General features: G+C 42.2%; 1 protein-coding gene across 1 annotated transcript; it reads right to left on the bottom strand.

Annotated features, from left to right (window-relative positions):
* Positions 1-2,792: 2,792 nt before the first annotated feature.
* On the bottom strand, positions 2,793-14,821 carry LOC117716099 (cytochrome P450 2G1). The gene is made up of 9 exons (XM_034512980.2): positions 14,614-14,821; positions 13,888-14,050; positions 12,180-12,329; positions 9,406-9,566; positions 8,857-9,033; positions 6,403-6,544; positions 4,796-4,983; positions 4,539-4,680; positions 2,793-3,345 (listed from the first exon to the last, which is right to left on the bottom strand). Exons 1-9 carry the CDS (start codon positions 14,791-14,793, stop codon positions 3,164-3,166), a joined length of 1,485 nt encoding a protein of 494 aa, XP_034368871.1. The 5' UTR covers positions 14,794-14,821; the 3' UTR covers positions 2,793-3,163.
* Positions 14,822-17,699: the final 2,878 nt, after the last annotated feature.

The following is a 17,699-nucleotide window of genomic DNA, read 5'->3' as shown; positions in this document are numbered from 1 at the left end:
CTGATGGATAGATAAAAAAATATGGTATATACACACAAGGGCTTCTGTTCAGTGCTGGAGAAAAATAAAAATATCAGCATTTCAGGAAAGTGGATGGAACTAGAATATATTATATTTAGTGGAATAACTCAAGCATCATATATTTTCTCTCACGTAGGAGCCAGTTTAAAAGTTCAGATTCATGTGTTTCAGTTGGAGTGATTGTTAGGAAGATGCCTAGAATCAAGAAAAGATCAATGGGGGCAGGGGGGGTGGTTAAAATGGCCTTGAAGGGAATAATAAAACACTCATGATTGGAAAGACGGATGGACACGAGGAATGGAAAGGCTTTAACAGGGTGGGGTGAAGACCTGGGGAGGGTGGGGACGGGGTTGGGTGGGTAGGGTCAACAAAAATTAGGACGTTATGAACAAGCCATATGGAAACTATTACCATAAGTTAAAAATGATACAATTTAAAAGAAAAAAGAAAGTTTGAATGAAGGTAACTTGGATGGGTGGAGGATGCTGTTTCCATGAGCCATTAGTTGGTAAATGAAATCATGGGCATAGAACACTCCCATCTGTTGGTCAAGGGGACTCCAGAAGCCCCCAGACAATATAGATACTGCCACTGTTCTCAGTTGTCCATCAGCACTAGACAGTAAGACTCTGTGCTGAAGACGCCTCATGCTCTTGTTGTGATATATAGAAAAATGAATTTGGAGCCAACGTGGGTGTTTTGTTCCTGCTGGGTAGTTTTCACCACGCCAGAATGTTGTGTGCATGCTGCTGGGGTAGAGAAGTCACCAGTGTCTCACTGCTGTGGACCCCATGTGTTACAATAACGATCTGCCAGGCAGGTTGAACCTGCTGGTACAACAGTGGCATGTGTGTTATGGTAGTAACTACCGTTTTTTGATTCAACTTGTCTCACTTCATAGCTAGTACTGTAAACCTGGTTAAAACCCCAAGGTTCAGAAGGTTATGGGTCCCAGAAAAGTCCTGTTTGCCTTGCTAAACGGAAGTGGAATCAGACTGCCTTCTGAGTTTGTGTTTATACCCATAGTTCAGTGCTGCCATCAATCTCAGTCTGACAAATGTTCTTTTCTGCCATGGTTAGAAGTTAATGCCGAGATTTGAAATTTCTCAAAAGTGTTGAGAATAAATGACTGTTGAGTGTTCAGTTCTGGTGTCTGGAGGGACAATTATATCCTTCCATTCCCAAAGGCTCATGGAACCTGTGGATGAGGGGATGGTACAAATGTAAGAGCCAGATGATGGGGGGAATGCTGTGTAATGCTTTCTTCTGGACATGGTACTGCCGGCGCACTCACAAACCCTCAGCGTTTATGCTATCTGTCTGCACAAGGTGGAGCCTGCCAACATCCCAGAGCCCATGGGGGAGGGGCATATGTGTCTCCACTCCCAGCTGAAGGCCTATGGGTAGTGAGTGGCTACCAGGAAAGGAGAACCCATTTTTCCTCAGGGGTGTGGCCACTTTAAATTATCCAATAAGTAACTCTAAATCGTGTGCATGCAGGTAACTCTACTTAATCCACTATTAGTGTGTGTGTGTGTGTGTGTGTTTAAGGGGCATGAGAAAGGGGGAATTTAGAAGGGTTGGGAAGATGGAGCATTCCAGAAAGAGTGAGCGGAGTGAGCGGGAACAATGGGGAGGAATGGAAGTAGTATCATTAAAGTACATTAGATGTGTGCATAAAATTACTGAAGATAAATAAAAATATTTTAAAGTGTTTGTTTTTTCAGCTTGTATTTCAGTGCAGTAAACTCTCTGTATGTATCTTTTGCCTCACTAATCTTTTTTTGTTCATACAAGGCCTGTCTAGTTTTATATACATCAAAAATATTAATTTCTGCTATGTTTCAAGCATCTTTAAAATTCTCTCATAATACTTTGCCCTCCGCTAAGCTAGTCCTCAGCTCTTATGTGTGCTCCAGTCTTCCTTTATAGCTCATAATTTGATCAGAGCCAATTAAAAATTTCCCAGTCAGAGTGAAGCACACATGGCATTGTGCAGCAGTTTCCATCGAATCAAAACATTGCCCCTCCGTGGAGAGATTTTGCTTGTTTTATTCACTGATGGCCACACCCTATGCATTTGATAAATACTGATGGAGTTAGTAAAATATGAGGGAGAGTTTCATCAACACCGAACAAGCCGACAGAACTATGGAGAGAGGATCACAGAATCTGGGAATAACCGAGGTATATTTCAAACAGGATGCAGGGTATGCCATCAGGAGAGCAAGTTTAGCAGGAGTGAAGACAGTGAGGATGAGCACTGAACCAGCTAAGATGCCTGATACCACATGGGGTAACCAAACCAGTGGGGGAGCCCTGTGTGAGACAGGGAATTGCTATTGGTAACAAGTAGTTAGAGAGCCCATTTCAACTTTTGTCCTACACTTCACTTGGAGGTAGAAGACACCCTTGGAAGCTAAAGAAAGGAAAGACAGGTCAGCACCCATGGAAGCTCCTGTGTCTCCTCTATAACGACTCTCCACCTTCCCTGCTGAACTAAAAAACATTCTGCCTATGATAACCTTCTGTTTGTGGGGGCAGTTTTAATATATTATATTATCCAAGTTTAATATAGCTAACCAAAGTCTATGTCACTCTGGGCTGTGATGTAGGGGGTGTAGAAGGGCTCTGTTCAAGGCTCAGTTTTTGGGTTGGTTGTCCCCTGGGCCTATTGTGCATACTGCTTCCTGGCTCTCAGCTTGGGTGCCTCAGCCCGTGACTATTTCTGGCAACAGGCGTACTGTCAACATGATACTCTGTAAGCTTGCTATAGTCAACAGTCTTTGAGTTCTTTATTGGGGAAGAGAAATAAAAGCAAACAGGAAAGAATTTTGGGGTAGATTCTGGTCAATATCAGGGCAAAGATGAAAGATTATATAAGTTTGGTGCCCACTGAGACCAAGGTTGAGAAATTCAGGAAATTTAATTAAATCTTCAGGCTTTCCCCCAGAGTGTGGCTAGAACCCTGCTTTATACATCCAGCCATGTTTTTGCAGACACCTCTCCTGACCCGTGGTCTCAGCACAGTGAGAGAGACTTTCCTTAGAGAAGTAGGGAGGATTGAAGGGAGATGGGGTGTGTGTGAACTCCAGCAAAGCTCGGGTCTCAGGTGACTCTTGTCTGGCCTCCCAGTGGACACTCAGCGGGCCATGAAGCAGAGCTCATAAGTTGGGGGGATGTTGCCAAAGCCTGAGATTTTGTGAGCGATGTCAATATCAGCAGGAGGCACCAGAGAACGTAAGGAGAACCTCTGAAGGATGGAGGTGAAGTAAAGGAAGAGTTCCATTCGGGCCAGGGCCTCTCCAACACAGATGCGCTTTCCTGTAGACACAATAGATGGAGGTGTGTACCACGTCCCTACCATAACCACCCCACACAGCCTGGCCGGACTCTTCAGCATCTCAGCCCACAGCTGTATCTACAATGTGGGGTCATTATTAAGACTTATTGGGGTCCCACTGCTACCTGCCACTTAGAGGGACTGGGCAGGTGGCAGCTGACCAGTCTACCTGGGTTGGAACCAGATAGACAGGTTCTGAAGGATCCATGAGGGCTGAGTGTGACTCAAAGCAGAGTGTTGACTGAATCCCACCAGTGAGAGGTTGGGGTATGTGTCTCAGTGAGAACATTTGCTCTGAGTGTGTGAATTCCATCCTCAGATCAGGAAAAAAAAAAATCAAAACTGTTCATTTGAATTCTTCAAAGGTGTTTCAAATGCCTTAGATATCAAATACTAGTGAGATTTAAAAAAAAAAAAAATCTGAGAATTGTACTTAAGGATACCTTCCTGATTGCCATGAGCTGTTTCAACAGTGAGAAGGGGACTAATCTCTATCTCATGGTTGAGCAGTGCAATAATTTACCCAGGCTCCAGGCTTCCCATGATGCCACGACCTGTCGTTGGCCACCTTACAAAGGTGAGGTGAATCTATGGTGTTGCTTTGTGTCTGTACAGCATGAATGCCTTTCATCTTTTAGAATGTTTGAACACATTTAGAGAAAAAGAATATCTTGTGTGAGTTAAATGAGTCCCAGCACCCTTGAATAAGTGTTTATATTTTCACACATACAGGACCATTCACTTAAGAGTTACCAGTGGCCATGGTTGTCCATAGTGCATGACAGACACGAGTGGTTCAAACAAGGGTCATATGGCTGACAAAACGTGAAATATTTTTAATTTGACTCTTAATGTACTATGAATAGGTTTACTAAATATTTGATATTGTTGCTCTAACATTTTATTATTATCTTTTTGTTATTTTCAATTGTTTTAAAGTCAGGATCTCACTGTTAGCCCAGGCTGGCCTTTCTCCTGAAATCTTATTACCACTGCTGTTTGAATACTGAGATTACAGTCATAGACAACAATCTTCTGCTCTTACTTTTTTTCTAATCATTAAAGTGAATGTTTCTAACATTTGTGGGTTTGGGATTTTAGGATTTTTATAACATAGACCTTGGAAAGACTGTTCTAGTACTTATCTGTGGGAAATTTAGGCATAATAACCTACCAGAAGAAAAAACCACAAAGGCATCATTCTTCTTGAAGCGTCCCTGTTCATCCAGGAAGTGTTGAGGATAAAAAGCATCTGGGTAGCGGAAGTATTTGGGATCTTTGAGGACCGAGCCAATCAGGGGATACACATCTGTACCCTAGGAGACAGAGGCCATTAGATTTCTGTGTTGGGCAATGTGGGTGGAGATACACAAACAGGAAGAGAGAGAAGCCAGGAAAGGGTGACAGGACAACAATGGGGCACAATCTCACCTTGGGTAGAAAGTAGCCTCGGAAATGAGTGTCCCGTATGACATTATGGGGGACACCCAGGGGCACAATATCTGTCAGTCTCTGTATCTCATGGATGACAGCATCAGTGTAGGGCATTTTGCCCCGGTCATCCACTCTTGGGGTACGATGTGTTCCGATCACCTGGTTAATCTCCTCATGGATCTTGGCTGTAAGATGGCAGAAAATATACCAGAAAAGGGGACAGAAAATTTGATGCTTGCTGTCCTTGATTTGTCTCTGTTTGTACTCTGGTTAGGAGGAACATGTGCTTGTTTCTTTGTCAACAGGGTTTCACTAGGTAGTCCATGTTGGACTGGGACTCACTATCTAGATTGTGCAGGTTTCAAACACTCTGTCTCTCTACTCTGCCTCATATGTGCTAGATTCTAGGTACCAGTCACATGTCTGGCCAGGGAATGTATGTGATGAGAGGTTAGGGCAAGCCATGTTCTGCATTTTGCAGATGCCATTACTTCAAGAAACTTGAGATGGGGATTCTGTTTCTTAGAGCCAGGAAAAATAGTGAGCCTTAGAGGAGATTCTGTGTTTGGATTGCTTCATTACACTTAACAACAGTCATTACTGGTACTTGAACACTCATCAGACAGCAGAGCTACAGAACCTAGATCCTTGAATACCATATGGGAATTTGGTCTTTACTTAAAAATATCATATCATATAAAATATCGGTGGACAACAATCAGGACAACATTCTGATTCCATCTGAACTGTATATGCAGATGTTGCTTTTATTCACCAAAGGCTTGTTTTGAACTTGTCTAGGATAGAGAAAGGACAAATTAGAGAGCTTTCTTAAGCAATAATGACTTGATTAATGATTAATGATTAATGATTTGATCTAAGCAAATCAAATTATAGTTTATCAGACATGAAGCCTGTTTGATATGGATAATGTAGTCAGCTGAGTAATAGCCCTCAAATAGCTTCACCTGGGTGTGATGGCACATGTGTAATCCCAGACTCCCAGGACCAACGTCAGCGTGGACTATGCAGAAATCCCATCTTAAAGAGAAATGGGAAGGGAAAAGATCCACCTTCAAATCTATGCCATCAATGTTATGTACATAGGGCCAACATAAGGTCAAAGGGGACTTGGCAGTTCTCACTAGGTTTCTGGGAAATGAGGAGATTAGCTTGACTATCCAAATCGGTCGTGAGTCTCAATCATAGAGAAGGGGGTGGGTGAGGGTTAGAGAGGAGCCATGGTAACCAAAGCAAAGAGCTGGGGTGATGATTCTCTGCTCTTGCTTTGCAGATACAGGAAATAGTCTTGAGCCCAGGAACTCAAGACAGGCAGCTCTTGGAACTGGAAAAGCAGAGAGACAGAGAGAGAGAGAGAGAGAGAGAGAGAGAGAGAGAGAGAGAGAGAGAGAGAGAGCAAATGAACCTTGGCATCATTTTAGTGGAAGGCACTCTGAGAAGTCTCAACAGCCATAGAGAACAAATGCAGGGGCCAATCAGAGAGGTGAAGGTTCCATGTTCACTGAGGGAAGAGAGGCTAAGGCTTTGGGATTGTACAATTTCAAGATTGCCATCCCTCCAAGGAAGCTCAGAGTGAAACTTACCCTCTACCTCGGGGTACTTCATCAGCAGCAAGAATCCATATCGTAACGTGGAACTCACAGTTTCCGTGCCAGCAAAGAAGAGGTTGAGGGTGGTGAGAACCAAGTTCTTGAGATTGAATTCTGTGTGTGGGTCACTTTTATCCTGAAAGTGAAGGGGATTGTTAACAGAATCACCCCCTTGACCCTTTATCTTCCTCTTTCCTCCATGTAGAGGGGGTGCATTGTGAAGGAGTAAAAGACAGGTTAAGTAAGTTCAGAAAAAACAATGTAAGCAAAGGTGCCTAGCATGTCTGGTGTTTTAGAGGAACAACAAGAAGAAGCTGGTGTGCTGGGGTAGGCAAGAAGAGTATGGGAAATGGAAGCAGAATCTAGAATGAAAGCCTGGAAAGCTTTAGAGCACACAGCTTTCAACTGCCAAATACTTGGGTTCTCTAATGATTTTTTCTAGAGTTCGAATGGTCAACACTCGGGCATGCTGACTACATACATGTGTTGCTACATCTCAAAGACACTAAACGTGTGTGATTTTGAAGTATAAACTCAGATGTAAAGAGTGAGCTTCCGAGTGTCTCAATTTCAAGTCTCTGAAGGCACATTCTGGTTTTCAATAACATGCCTGTTAGATAGGTGGTCTTAAAACTGTAAGATGTTAAGTATCTTTATGCTAAACTTTGTAGGTTCAAAGTGTATTTTAGAAAAGCATGGCATATACCCAATGGTGTCATGAATAACCAGGAAATAGTTCCTTGAAGCAAAATAAATAGAACTGCAGGAATTAGATTACTCGAAACCAGCCAAGCACAGAGGCAATTACTGCATGTTGTCTATCACAAATGAAGGTTAGGAAACCTCTACTTGAAAGTAGACCATGGTCACAAAGACGAAGGGAGTTGGTTTTGACCTGCACATACTGTCTGCTTATAAGGAAGCCCAGTAACATACAATTAGTATGTAATCGCTCTTCTTCGTTGTCAACTTGGCTACATCTGGAACTAAGTAAAAACCAAATGGCTGGGTACACCTGTGGAGGAGTATTTTCTTAATTTAATCTTTTAAATTAGGAAGACCTACTAATCTGGATCTTTGATGTGAGAAGACTCATTCTAATCTGGGCCACACCTGCTGGCAACCTCTCTAAAGGACATGGAAGAAGGAAGCTGGCTCTCTCTTTGCCTGTTTGGCTTCACTCTTCCTGACAAAGTCTATTTCCTTCATTGGCATTAGAGCCGACTTCTTCAGGATTCTTCCACATACTGAGGACCAGATGAGACATTCAGCCTCACAGACTGAACAATTATTTGGATTTTTTGGGCCTTCCACTGGTAGACCTAATGACACATAGCCTGTAAGCCATTCTAATAAATCCTACACACACACACACACACACACGCACACACACACACACACACACGCGCACACACACACACACACACACACACACACACACGCACACACACACACACACACACACACACACACACACACACACGCACACACACACACACACACACACACACGCACACACGCGCACACACACACACACACACACACACACACACACACACGCACACACACACACACACACACACACACACACGCACACGCACACACACACACACACACACACGCACACGCACACGCACACACACACACACACACACACACACACACACACACAGTTAATTCTGTTCCTTTAGAGCAGTGGTTCTTTTTATTTTTTAAATTTTTTTTATTGGGTATTATATTTACATTTCAGATTTTATCCCCTTACCCCACTTCCCCCCACCACCCAGAAACCTCCTATCCCATCCCCCTCCTCATGCTTCTATGAGGCTGTGCCCCCACCTACCCCCCTCCACCCCCCACTCTGTGTTCGTCCTTCATGGGACCAAGAATCTTCTCTGCCACCTATGCCTGAAAAGGCCATTCTCCCCTACATATACAGCTGGAGTCATGGGTCCCTCCCTATGTGCTCCCAGGCTGGTGGTTTAGACCCTGGGAGCTCTGGTTGATTGGTATTGTTAGAGAAATGGTTCTTAACCTGTGGGTCACAACCCCAAAAGGTATTGCATATCAAATATTTACATCACAATTCATCACGGTAACAAAATTACACTTAAGAAGTAGCAATGAGATAATTTATGGTTGGGGTCACCACAACATGAAGAACCCTATTAAAGGGTCACAGCATTAGGAAGGGTGAGAACCACTGCTCTAGAGAATCCTGACAAACACATAGTGCATGCTAAAATAAATATGATTTTATTAATTTTAAGGGAGTTTATTTTAAAGGTGCAAGAGGCTTGTATTTCTATAGTTTCTATATTTTATCTAGAGACCAAAGTAAATTACATGAAACAATACTTTCTCTTGTTTTCCCCACACAGTTTCAGATGGATTTGATATGGCAAGAATGAAGGTTTTAGAAGACAGAAAGACTGGTGTAAGAGGTACCTGGTACATCTTGATGAGAAAGCAGTCGATAAAGTCCCTAGGGTTTGAGGGGTCAAAAGATGCTTCATTGATCTTGACTCTGGATGCAATGAAGTCCTTAAGCTCTTCTATCAAGTTGTAGAGGTGGTTGTGCCTTCCTGGAAAATACTGCAACACTCCCCAGTACATATCATATAACTGCGGGGCAGAGGCAAAAGGGGCATGTGTCAGTTATGGGCATCAGAGACCAGCTGGGCAGAGTTCTAATGTCATTGAGCTGGCCTCAAAGTCTGGCTGGATCTAGGGAACACTCTTAATTCCAGGACAGAGGAGTCTGAAGAGGAGGGATCAGCAGTTTAAGACCAGCCTGAGCTACACAAAGACACCCTATCTCACTAAATAGTGTACTGTTGGGCCTGAGATTTGGGTATTACTGTTTGCTTCTTGAATACTTGGACAAATTTTAAGTGCCTCCAAGGGATGAAGGGAGGAGGGTTAAGTAAAGTATGGGAATGTACTTGCTTTGAGAATGAAGGGTGGGCAGGGAGTTGCCTAGTAACTAGTAAGCACCTGTGCCCAGGGCATGCTCATCTCCACAAAGCTCTCATTGATCATCTTCATGAGGCTCTGGAAACGCTGGTCCTCATAGTCGAAGCGTTTTCCGAAGACGACAGAACAGATGACGTTGGACACAGTGCGGCTCAGGTAGAAGGTGGGATTTATGGGAGCTCCTAGGGGTGGAAACCGATTATGTTGGAGACCGTCTTCATGAGTGAGGTAGGGCAAGCAATTACACGGTGTTGGCACAGAGCTCCGAGACTGCTGCCTATGGGGATGCATGAGTGCCTCATTATCATATCTGAGTCTAGGTTTTCCAAACTGCAACCTGGTTTGGAAATCTCCCAATTGACTCGTGAGCGTTCAATATGATGATTACGCGTAAAATGCCTGGCACGGCTTCCAGTCTGGAATAAGCACTCAAGAAATAGTAGAGAAGTTCAACGTGATGTTTGTCACTGTTACCTAAATGTGTGGTGGATGGAAAGTAACAGAGGACACATCTTGGGGGAAAAAACCTCCTGAGTGGCTAGAGAGACTGCTTTGTGAGTAAGAGCACTGGCTGCTCTTGCAAAGGACCCAGGTTTTAATCCCCAGCACCCACACAATAGCTTGGAACCATCTGTAACTCCAATATGAAGAATCCTCTGGCTTCTGGAACATCAGGCATGCATATGGTGCACAGGCATATGTGCAAACAAAACATCTGTACCCATGAAATAGTAATAACAAAATTAAAAAAAGAAACCTGAATTCAACCAATGTCTACTAAAAAAAATCCATTTAGTTTATTTAAAAAATCCTTCCAGGGGCTGGGGAGAAGACAAATCATTTGCCTCATAACTTTTTAGATTAGAGTTAGAATCCTGAGCACCCAAGTAAGAAGGTGGATGGACTTCTTTAAAAATGTAACAACCTGTTTGTGATTTAGCACCTGCAGGGTGGAGACAGAAGTCTTCCGGGAAAAGCTGACTAGCTAGATTTATGGTATTGACGAGCTCTAGGTATATCAATAATTCATGAGCAAATCAGTAAAAAGACACGAGAAGGAGTACAGAAGACATCTGATTAAGGAAGAACCCTGGCCTCCAAACACATGTGCAAGTACATGTCCATACATGTGCACTCATACACGTGAACATCCATACACTAATGCACACATCAATCATAAGTATATATGAAGAAAAAAAATTCACTAGGTCTCTGTAAAATAAGATGCTGATCAAGTAAATGGTGTGGAGTCAATTTTTCCAGAACCATGCGTATGCATTCTTGATGTACACCATAGCAGATTGCTTCTGGAGGTATAGGGCCATTCAAAGCTGTGAGTGGATTTCTTATTTGTCTACAGAGTCCAGACACGGGTTTAAAGAGGTATATGCTGTGTCTCTTATCTACTTGTTTCTGTATTTCTCAACTTTTGTCTTTTCTCTTTTGACTTTTATTGTCTCCATAGCTTATTTTACACTGGGAACTAGACACCTTTAAAAACTGTAATAAAACAAAATCCCAGATAAACAACAAACCCCGAGTCTGTTTTGTGTTCACCACTACTCTTGGGTAACGGGGCTTCTCTGGAGTGTGGTTGATATATCCATTGACACTACATTGGAGAAAACTTGTTTCCCTTTTCCATCAGGTCTCAATTACAAATAACTTTACAGTTAGGAGTGTTTTATTTTTGCTGTTTTATTTTGAAAGAAAGAAGATGAAGCTGGATGACTATGGAAGTGAGAATGATCTGGGAAGAGTTGGGAGGGGAAAGAATATAATATAAATATATTATAATTTTCAAATATTAACATAGTATAATATTTAAGAGATTAGTTTCCTGAAGAAAATGTGTGTATGTGTATGAGTGTGTGTGGTATGAATATGAGTATGTATGGTGTGTGTGTGTGTGTATGTGTGTGTGTGTGAGAGAGAGAGAATGAGCATGTATGGTGTGTGTGTGTGTGAGAGAGAGAGAGAGAGAGAGAGAGAATGAGTATGTATGGTGTGTGTGTGTGTGAGAGAGAGATTTAACTCTCTCTCTCCTCTCTCTCTCTCTCTCTCTCTCTCTCTCTCTCTCACACACACACACACACACACACCAGAGATGTGTGACCTTTAAGATGAAAAATTTCTAAGCATTTGTTTCACAGAGACTGAATGTGTCTACCACTGACAAACCATACTCCTTTTAAAATTTTGATTTAATTGAATGTTTATATGTGTGTAGATGTTTTGCCTGCATGTATGTCTTTGTATTGCATGTATGTCTTTGCACCATATGCATGCCTGGTACCTGTGGAGGGATTGCATCTCCTGAAATGAATTATAGATGGTTGTGAGTCTCATGTGGGTGCTAGGAATCAAACTCAGATCTTCTGGATGAATAGCCAGTACTTTAAAGAGCTGGGCCACTTCCCCAGCTCAATGAATTCTACCTACCCTTAAAAATGGTGAAGATGGAGAGTTCTATGTTGTTTTCTTCATTTCAATAAAGCATATATAACATAGCAACATTTGATCCTTTCTGTAGGAAAAGACACAAGCTCACCCACCACACTAGAATTATGTATGGTTTCATGAGTTACAGACCCTGAAATCTGCTGATGAGCATTTTGGCCAAGCTATCTCTCAGAATCCTTCAGTTTATTTTTAGCATGGAACCTCACTGGAAATCTCTATGAACTCTTAATGGCTCTCATCCTTTCCTATTTCAGGTCTTTCTCCCACCAAGGTCAGCCTCCCAATAACTGAGCTCTCTGTAAAAACCCAGTCACCCAATGTGATCTCCATACCTTTGACCTTATGGAGTTCCTCCAGTAGGTAGCCAGCTTCCTCCTGGATCCGCTCCTCAATGCTCCGCTTCCCCATCCCAAAGTTTCGAAGGACAGTCAGGGAAAACAGCCGTAGAATCTTCCATCGTTCTCCATTGGACAGAGCTAAACCTGCAGGGAGGTCGGTGGTCAGGCTCCTGTTCCCTCTCCCCTTTCTGCACTCAAGTCTGTGGTAGACAAGAGTATGAAAGCTCGAACTTCAAGACTCAGTGGGAAATCAAGATTCTTTCCAAAATATTCCAGACTGAAGGAATAGGGAATAAGGTTAGGAATAATCAGGGACAGCAAAAAAGTTTTCTTACAGGATGGCAAGTTGTGATTGACTTATTTTCATGTTTAATGCCTAGAGTGCATGAGGTAAGGATAGAATGCCATATAGACTATCCCTTCAATAGAAAGACTAATTCCATTTTCTGGGTATTGGTTGGATTTTATAAAACATATATATGTGTGGACACAGAAGCTCACAGCTGTGTATCAATGCACCTATACAAAAAGAGTAATCTTTCACGAAGACAATAGTAGAAATCACCTGATGGAAGGATTGGTGAACTGCTTGGAAATTTAATAAGATCATTTTAGAATATGTTGATAAGCAAAATGAAGAATGAGATGATGGAGGCTACATGAGGGCATCAGACCCCCTGAAACTGGAGCTATAGACTGTTGTGAGCCCTATATGAGTGCTGGCAATCAAACATAGGTCCCCTGGATGAGCAGCCAGTGCTCTGGGCTGGAATGATGTTCAATGTGGTAAATGGGTGGGTAAATGTCTGTCGTCTGTCTGTCTGTCTGTCTGTCTGTCTGTCTGTCTGTCTATGAGGTTGAAAGAATTAATGGCTGAATAGAGTGTTAGAAGAGGGATTAAGATGAACAGATAGTGGCTGAAAGAAAAGGTAGATGAATGGATAGATGGATGGATAGAGGAGTGTCTGGATGGAAAGATTAATAAGTGTGTGAATGATTCACTGTATGAATTGAACTATGGGTGGAATCATTGATAAATAGAACACTGAAAGATATGAATAATAGGATGTTTGCATACAAAGGATAATGAATATATTTTGGTGAATTTATGGGCAAATGGGTAGAATTGAGAAAGTGTGTATCAATATAAAGACAGATGATAGATGATTGATGATAGATAGATAAATAGATAGATGAAAAGAGAGAGGTAAGTCTTCCTATATTTGATGAATGCAGGCAAGATTAGACAAGAATTGTTTGTGTTATATATGCATATGGATATGGGCAGATAGGAACACATTCCTGTGGTAGATATGCATATGGATATGGACAGATAGGAACATATTCCTGTGGTAGATATGCATATACATATAGGCAGATAAGAACTAAGCTTGGTTGTGAAAGTTTTAGGGGGGCTACATAAATTATATGACATAGTAATTCATTAAAAGTAAGCATAAAAATAGCACTACAGGCAGTATAGAGTCCAATTTCTGGAGTTAAAAAACAAAGCAGCCCTCAAACATACTGTGTGATACTATCTAACTTTTCTCACATCAGCATTTGCACTTCTAAAATTAGCAGAGAAGTCATACCCTTCTCAATGGAGTCAGTGTAGGCAATTCTCATGAGTCACTTATCAGAGACCCTTAAACACAGTGAGTCCATGGCAATCATTTCTGTTGGTATTGCTGCTACTTACCATAACCTTGGAAGTTCTTCTCTAGTGTTGGCATTTCACCACGGCCACTGAAGTCATCTGCCTGGTCCACCAGGGCCTCCTTCACTGCCTCATGTCCACATAAGATAACCACTGGCCTTGGACCAAAGTATACGGTGAACACAGAGCCATATTTTTTCTGGAGCTGGGAGTGAAGGAAGGGATAAATTGGAGCATGGCAGAGCCATGTCAGGGCATTGTAGAGGGCAGAGGTTCTAGGAGAATGAAAAAGGTAGACTAGAGGATGGTCCTGAGCTTGGAAGGGCTACTGGGGAAAAAAACATCAGAATGACTCCTGTGACCTTGGACAGCAAATATCCCTGATTTTGTACATCTTAGTTTTGTTTATGAAATAATGGGGCTGGACTAGCTGAACTCCGAGATCTACAGCCACTCTCTTTGAAATGCTCGGTTTCTAGCATCTTAACATTCTAAGACAAATTGAATATGAAAGTTGTGCTTAAAGTAATGAGGTTCCCCCAAATCCTTAGATCATGAGCTAGAGTCCCTAGAAAAGGAGGATTTTTCTACTGCACTCAACGTTTCTAAGATTCTTCCCCCCCTCGCTTTTAAGATTCTGTAATTTCAGAATCTTATGTTTCCTAAAGTTTGTTTCTGAATCTGTGTTTAGAAATCATGAGTTTCTGTGTGACATCAGCTGTACCATTTGTGGCCTTCATCACCATAAGAAGAAATTGACACACTAACCTTCAGGAAGGACTGAAATGTGGCATCAATTCGGACTTGTAACAGGTTCCCCAAAAACGGTATTGGTGTGGGGCCTGGGGGCAGCTTTCCTCCCTTACTGGTCCGCTTCCAAGCAATCAGGATGAACAGGCAAGACAAACAGAGAGCCATAAAGATGCTGAAGGCCCCTCCCAGTGCCATGGTGCTAAATTGAGGACTTGTGCTCTGAAATCTAGAGCTTGCCTAAATAGCTTCTAGATCAGCTTATACTGAAATCTGAACCCCGTGGGAGTCAAGTTATCCCAGTATTATGCCATCAGGGGACAAATTGCTTGGTAGGTGTGGAGTTATGTAATCTCTCATCTGTGCAGGGGTATATTGATTTCATGCAGCAAAATCCTAGGCAGGGCTATCTCCTTTCTTCATAGTTCAACTTTCCCACCTGTCCCTCAGCTTCATGGTCTTTGTGGCGTCTGTTTATAGGGAATCGTAATAAAGTGTAGACTTTTCTATACTATCCTGCTGTGTGAACCTTCTTCTCTTAGACTTTTCTTTTTTGCACTAGGAGGAATGCCTCCAACTGGCCATGGAATGCCAGGGGCAAGATGTTTTGTTCCTTAGTTTAGTAAGTCCAAGGACATTATGCAAACAGTCCCCACACAGCCTTGAGACTTTCCTCCCTCTGAACTCCTTTGATAAAAGTGATGAGGATTACTTTGTGCACTTGTCATTTTTTTCTCTGTTCCAGTTTTGAACCCTTAATTCTCTTGGAATAAAGCATCAGAGAGCCCAGGTGGACTTTGAAGTGGTAATTGCCCGAAGCCCCTGGTTCTGTTGAATCTTGACTTCAACTTCAATTCCTTGGCACTACTCACTAGATGGTTGAGATACATCCAAACATCGGGTATTGAGTTCAAACATTTAGGGGCTATCTGGGTTCAAGTCTTAGCCATTTTATTCACTAGGAAGCCATCTATTTGGGGGCTTCAATTTCACCCTCTGTCAAATAGGAATATGTTTTTTTTTTTTTTACTGTCTAGCACTACTGGAGTGAGTCTTCTCTTCATCCTTTAGTTTGTGGTGCAGAACGAAAGAAGAAAAGGATAGAGGGAAGGAGAGAGGGAGAGAGAAAGGGAGAAAAGAAAGAAATCAAAAGGTTGAAAATTTAGGATTTCAATGAAAGCAACTTAAGCGTGGTTGAAAACACTGTACTGAAATCTACTAGTGTTGATGTTTCCTAAGGTAGACACATATACATGGATAAAAGAGATCTAAATGGACTTCCCTATACTAGAGGAACAGTGCCTCCCCAGACGCCACAGGTTATCAAAACAAGGCATAAAGAATATGAAGTGTTAGTTCTTGTCAGTGGTGTTGTAGACTCTCCCAAACGTTACAGGCTGTTGACATTGCCTTGGTTACCCTCCTAAAAGTAACCATAAGACCCTGTAACTGAAGACATTGTGTTTTGACCTACATCTCAGGTCTTGAACCCTGATTAGGGGAGGTGAAGCAATGAAGAAAGGACAGGCATTATTACATACAAGCATACGGAAAGCTGGGGTCAGGTGGGAGTGTGCATGTTATGATGCAGCACCTACCAAGGCTGCAACCTAGAACCTTAGTATGTTTCTTATGTACAGCACAATGGAGGGATTAGCTAGTCTCTGTGGGAGGTCTCTCTGTGGGTGAGCAACCAGAGGAGGAAGCTGCTGTTACCAGCTTTTTCCATAAATACTCATACTTTGACCAAGGGAAGAAAATTTTAACCAATATCAAGCTTGTGCCATATAGAGAAAGGCTTTGCCAATTTTCTATGGGTCTGAGGCTTTGGTACATGTCATGTGCCCACATCAACAGTACAAATTCATTCAGGACTTCACTCTCTCCGGGCTTCCTTCACTTCTTACAGCACTGTATCCATGAGTTACAGGACACACAGGTACGAAGTTGGTACTGCCTAGAAGTTTCAGTCCCACTGGTTATCTTTCACAGGTTTGGAAGGTTCTATGCATGCTATTGGGAGAGAGAGATAATTAATAGTTTTCGCCAACTGTAAACTCCTGGCCAATGACTGGACTGGCAAGATCTGCTCACTGGTGCAATAGTGGGACAAATGTTAAGGGAGTAACCAACCACTTTTGATCAGATTTAAAGCCTGCTCCACAGGATAAAACTTACGTATGGCACTAGTAACTGGGTCAAAACCCATTACTAGCTAGGATATAGGTTGTAGACGAGACCCTGCTGCTGTCTTTCTGCTAAATGGGCATAGTAATTGTAATAAATGATCCCCTGAGTTTTTATCTCCATACCTATAGACTAGTGCCTCTCTTGACCCTCATCAAATAAACTTTTTTTGTAGTAGATAGCAGTTAATACAGAGATCTGCAACCAATCAATATGAACTTAATAAGAGACCGTGGAATTCTCAGATTTAAATGGAATAACTGTAACACACACACACACACACACACACACACACACACTCAAGGCTCAGGACTCATTACAGAAGAGGGAGAAGAGACAGATAGAGTAAATGTGTGCAGTGAAAAAGTATTTTCTAGACACAACATAGTTGTACTCATAAATTCACAATGGATAGGACTTCAGGCAAAATGCTTGCACAAAATCAAGCCAGCTCAAATGCTAGCATGGATGTATGTGTGGGGTGTCTCATGAAGTCCCATCCTTACCTGAATAGCTATTGGCAATTGATGGCTTCTGGAAGAGAATCAGTTTTCTGCAGGGATGCACACCCTTAGAGGTCGCCCTTGCTCCAGTAGATGGTCCCACACCCATGTACATTTGGGCAGTACCATGTAAACTTAGTGTATGTGTGTGTATGTGTGTGTGTGTGTGTGTGAGAGAGAGAGAGAGAGAGAGAGAGAGAGAGAGAGAGAGAGAGAGAGAGAGAGAGGAGAGGGGGGAGAACAAACAAAAGTGGCAGCGGCATAGGAGAGGAATTGGAGGGTGGGCCATGGGCATAGATTTGATAGAAACACACATTCATATATAAGTATTCAACTAAGTACCATAAAAGAAGTAAACCAATTTTTATAGAATTCCATACAAATTCTTATCTACTCTAGATACAAATAATGATG

This window comes from Arvicanthis niloticus, chromosome 1 (assembly GCF_011762505.2).
Source record: "Arvicanthis niloticus isolate mArvNil1 chromosome 1, mArvNil1.pat.X, whole genome shotgun sequence".
In the NCBI taxonomy this organism is placed as follows: Eukaryota; Metazoa; Chordata; class Mammalia; order Rodentia; family Muridae; genus Arvicanthis; species Arvicanthis niloticus.
This window is presented reverse-complemented; position numbering and strand designations above follow the sequence as displayed.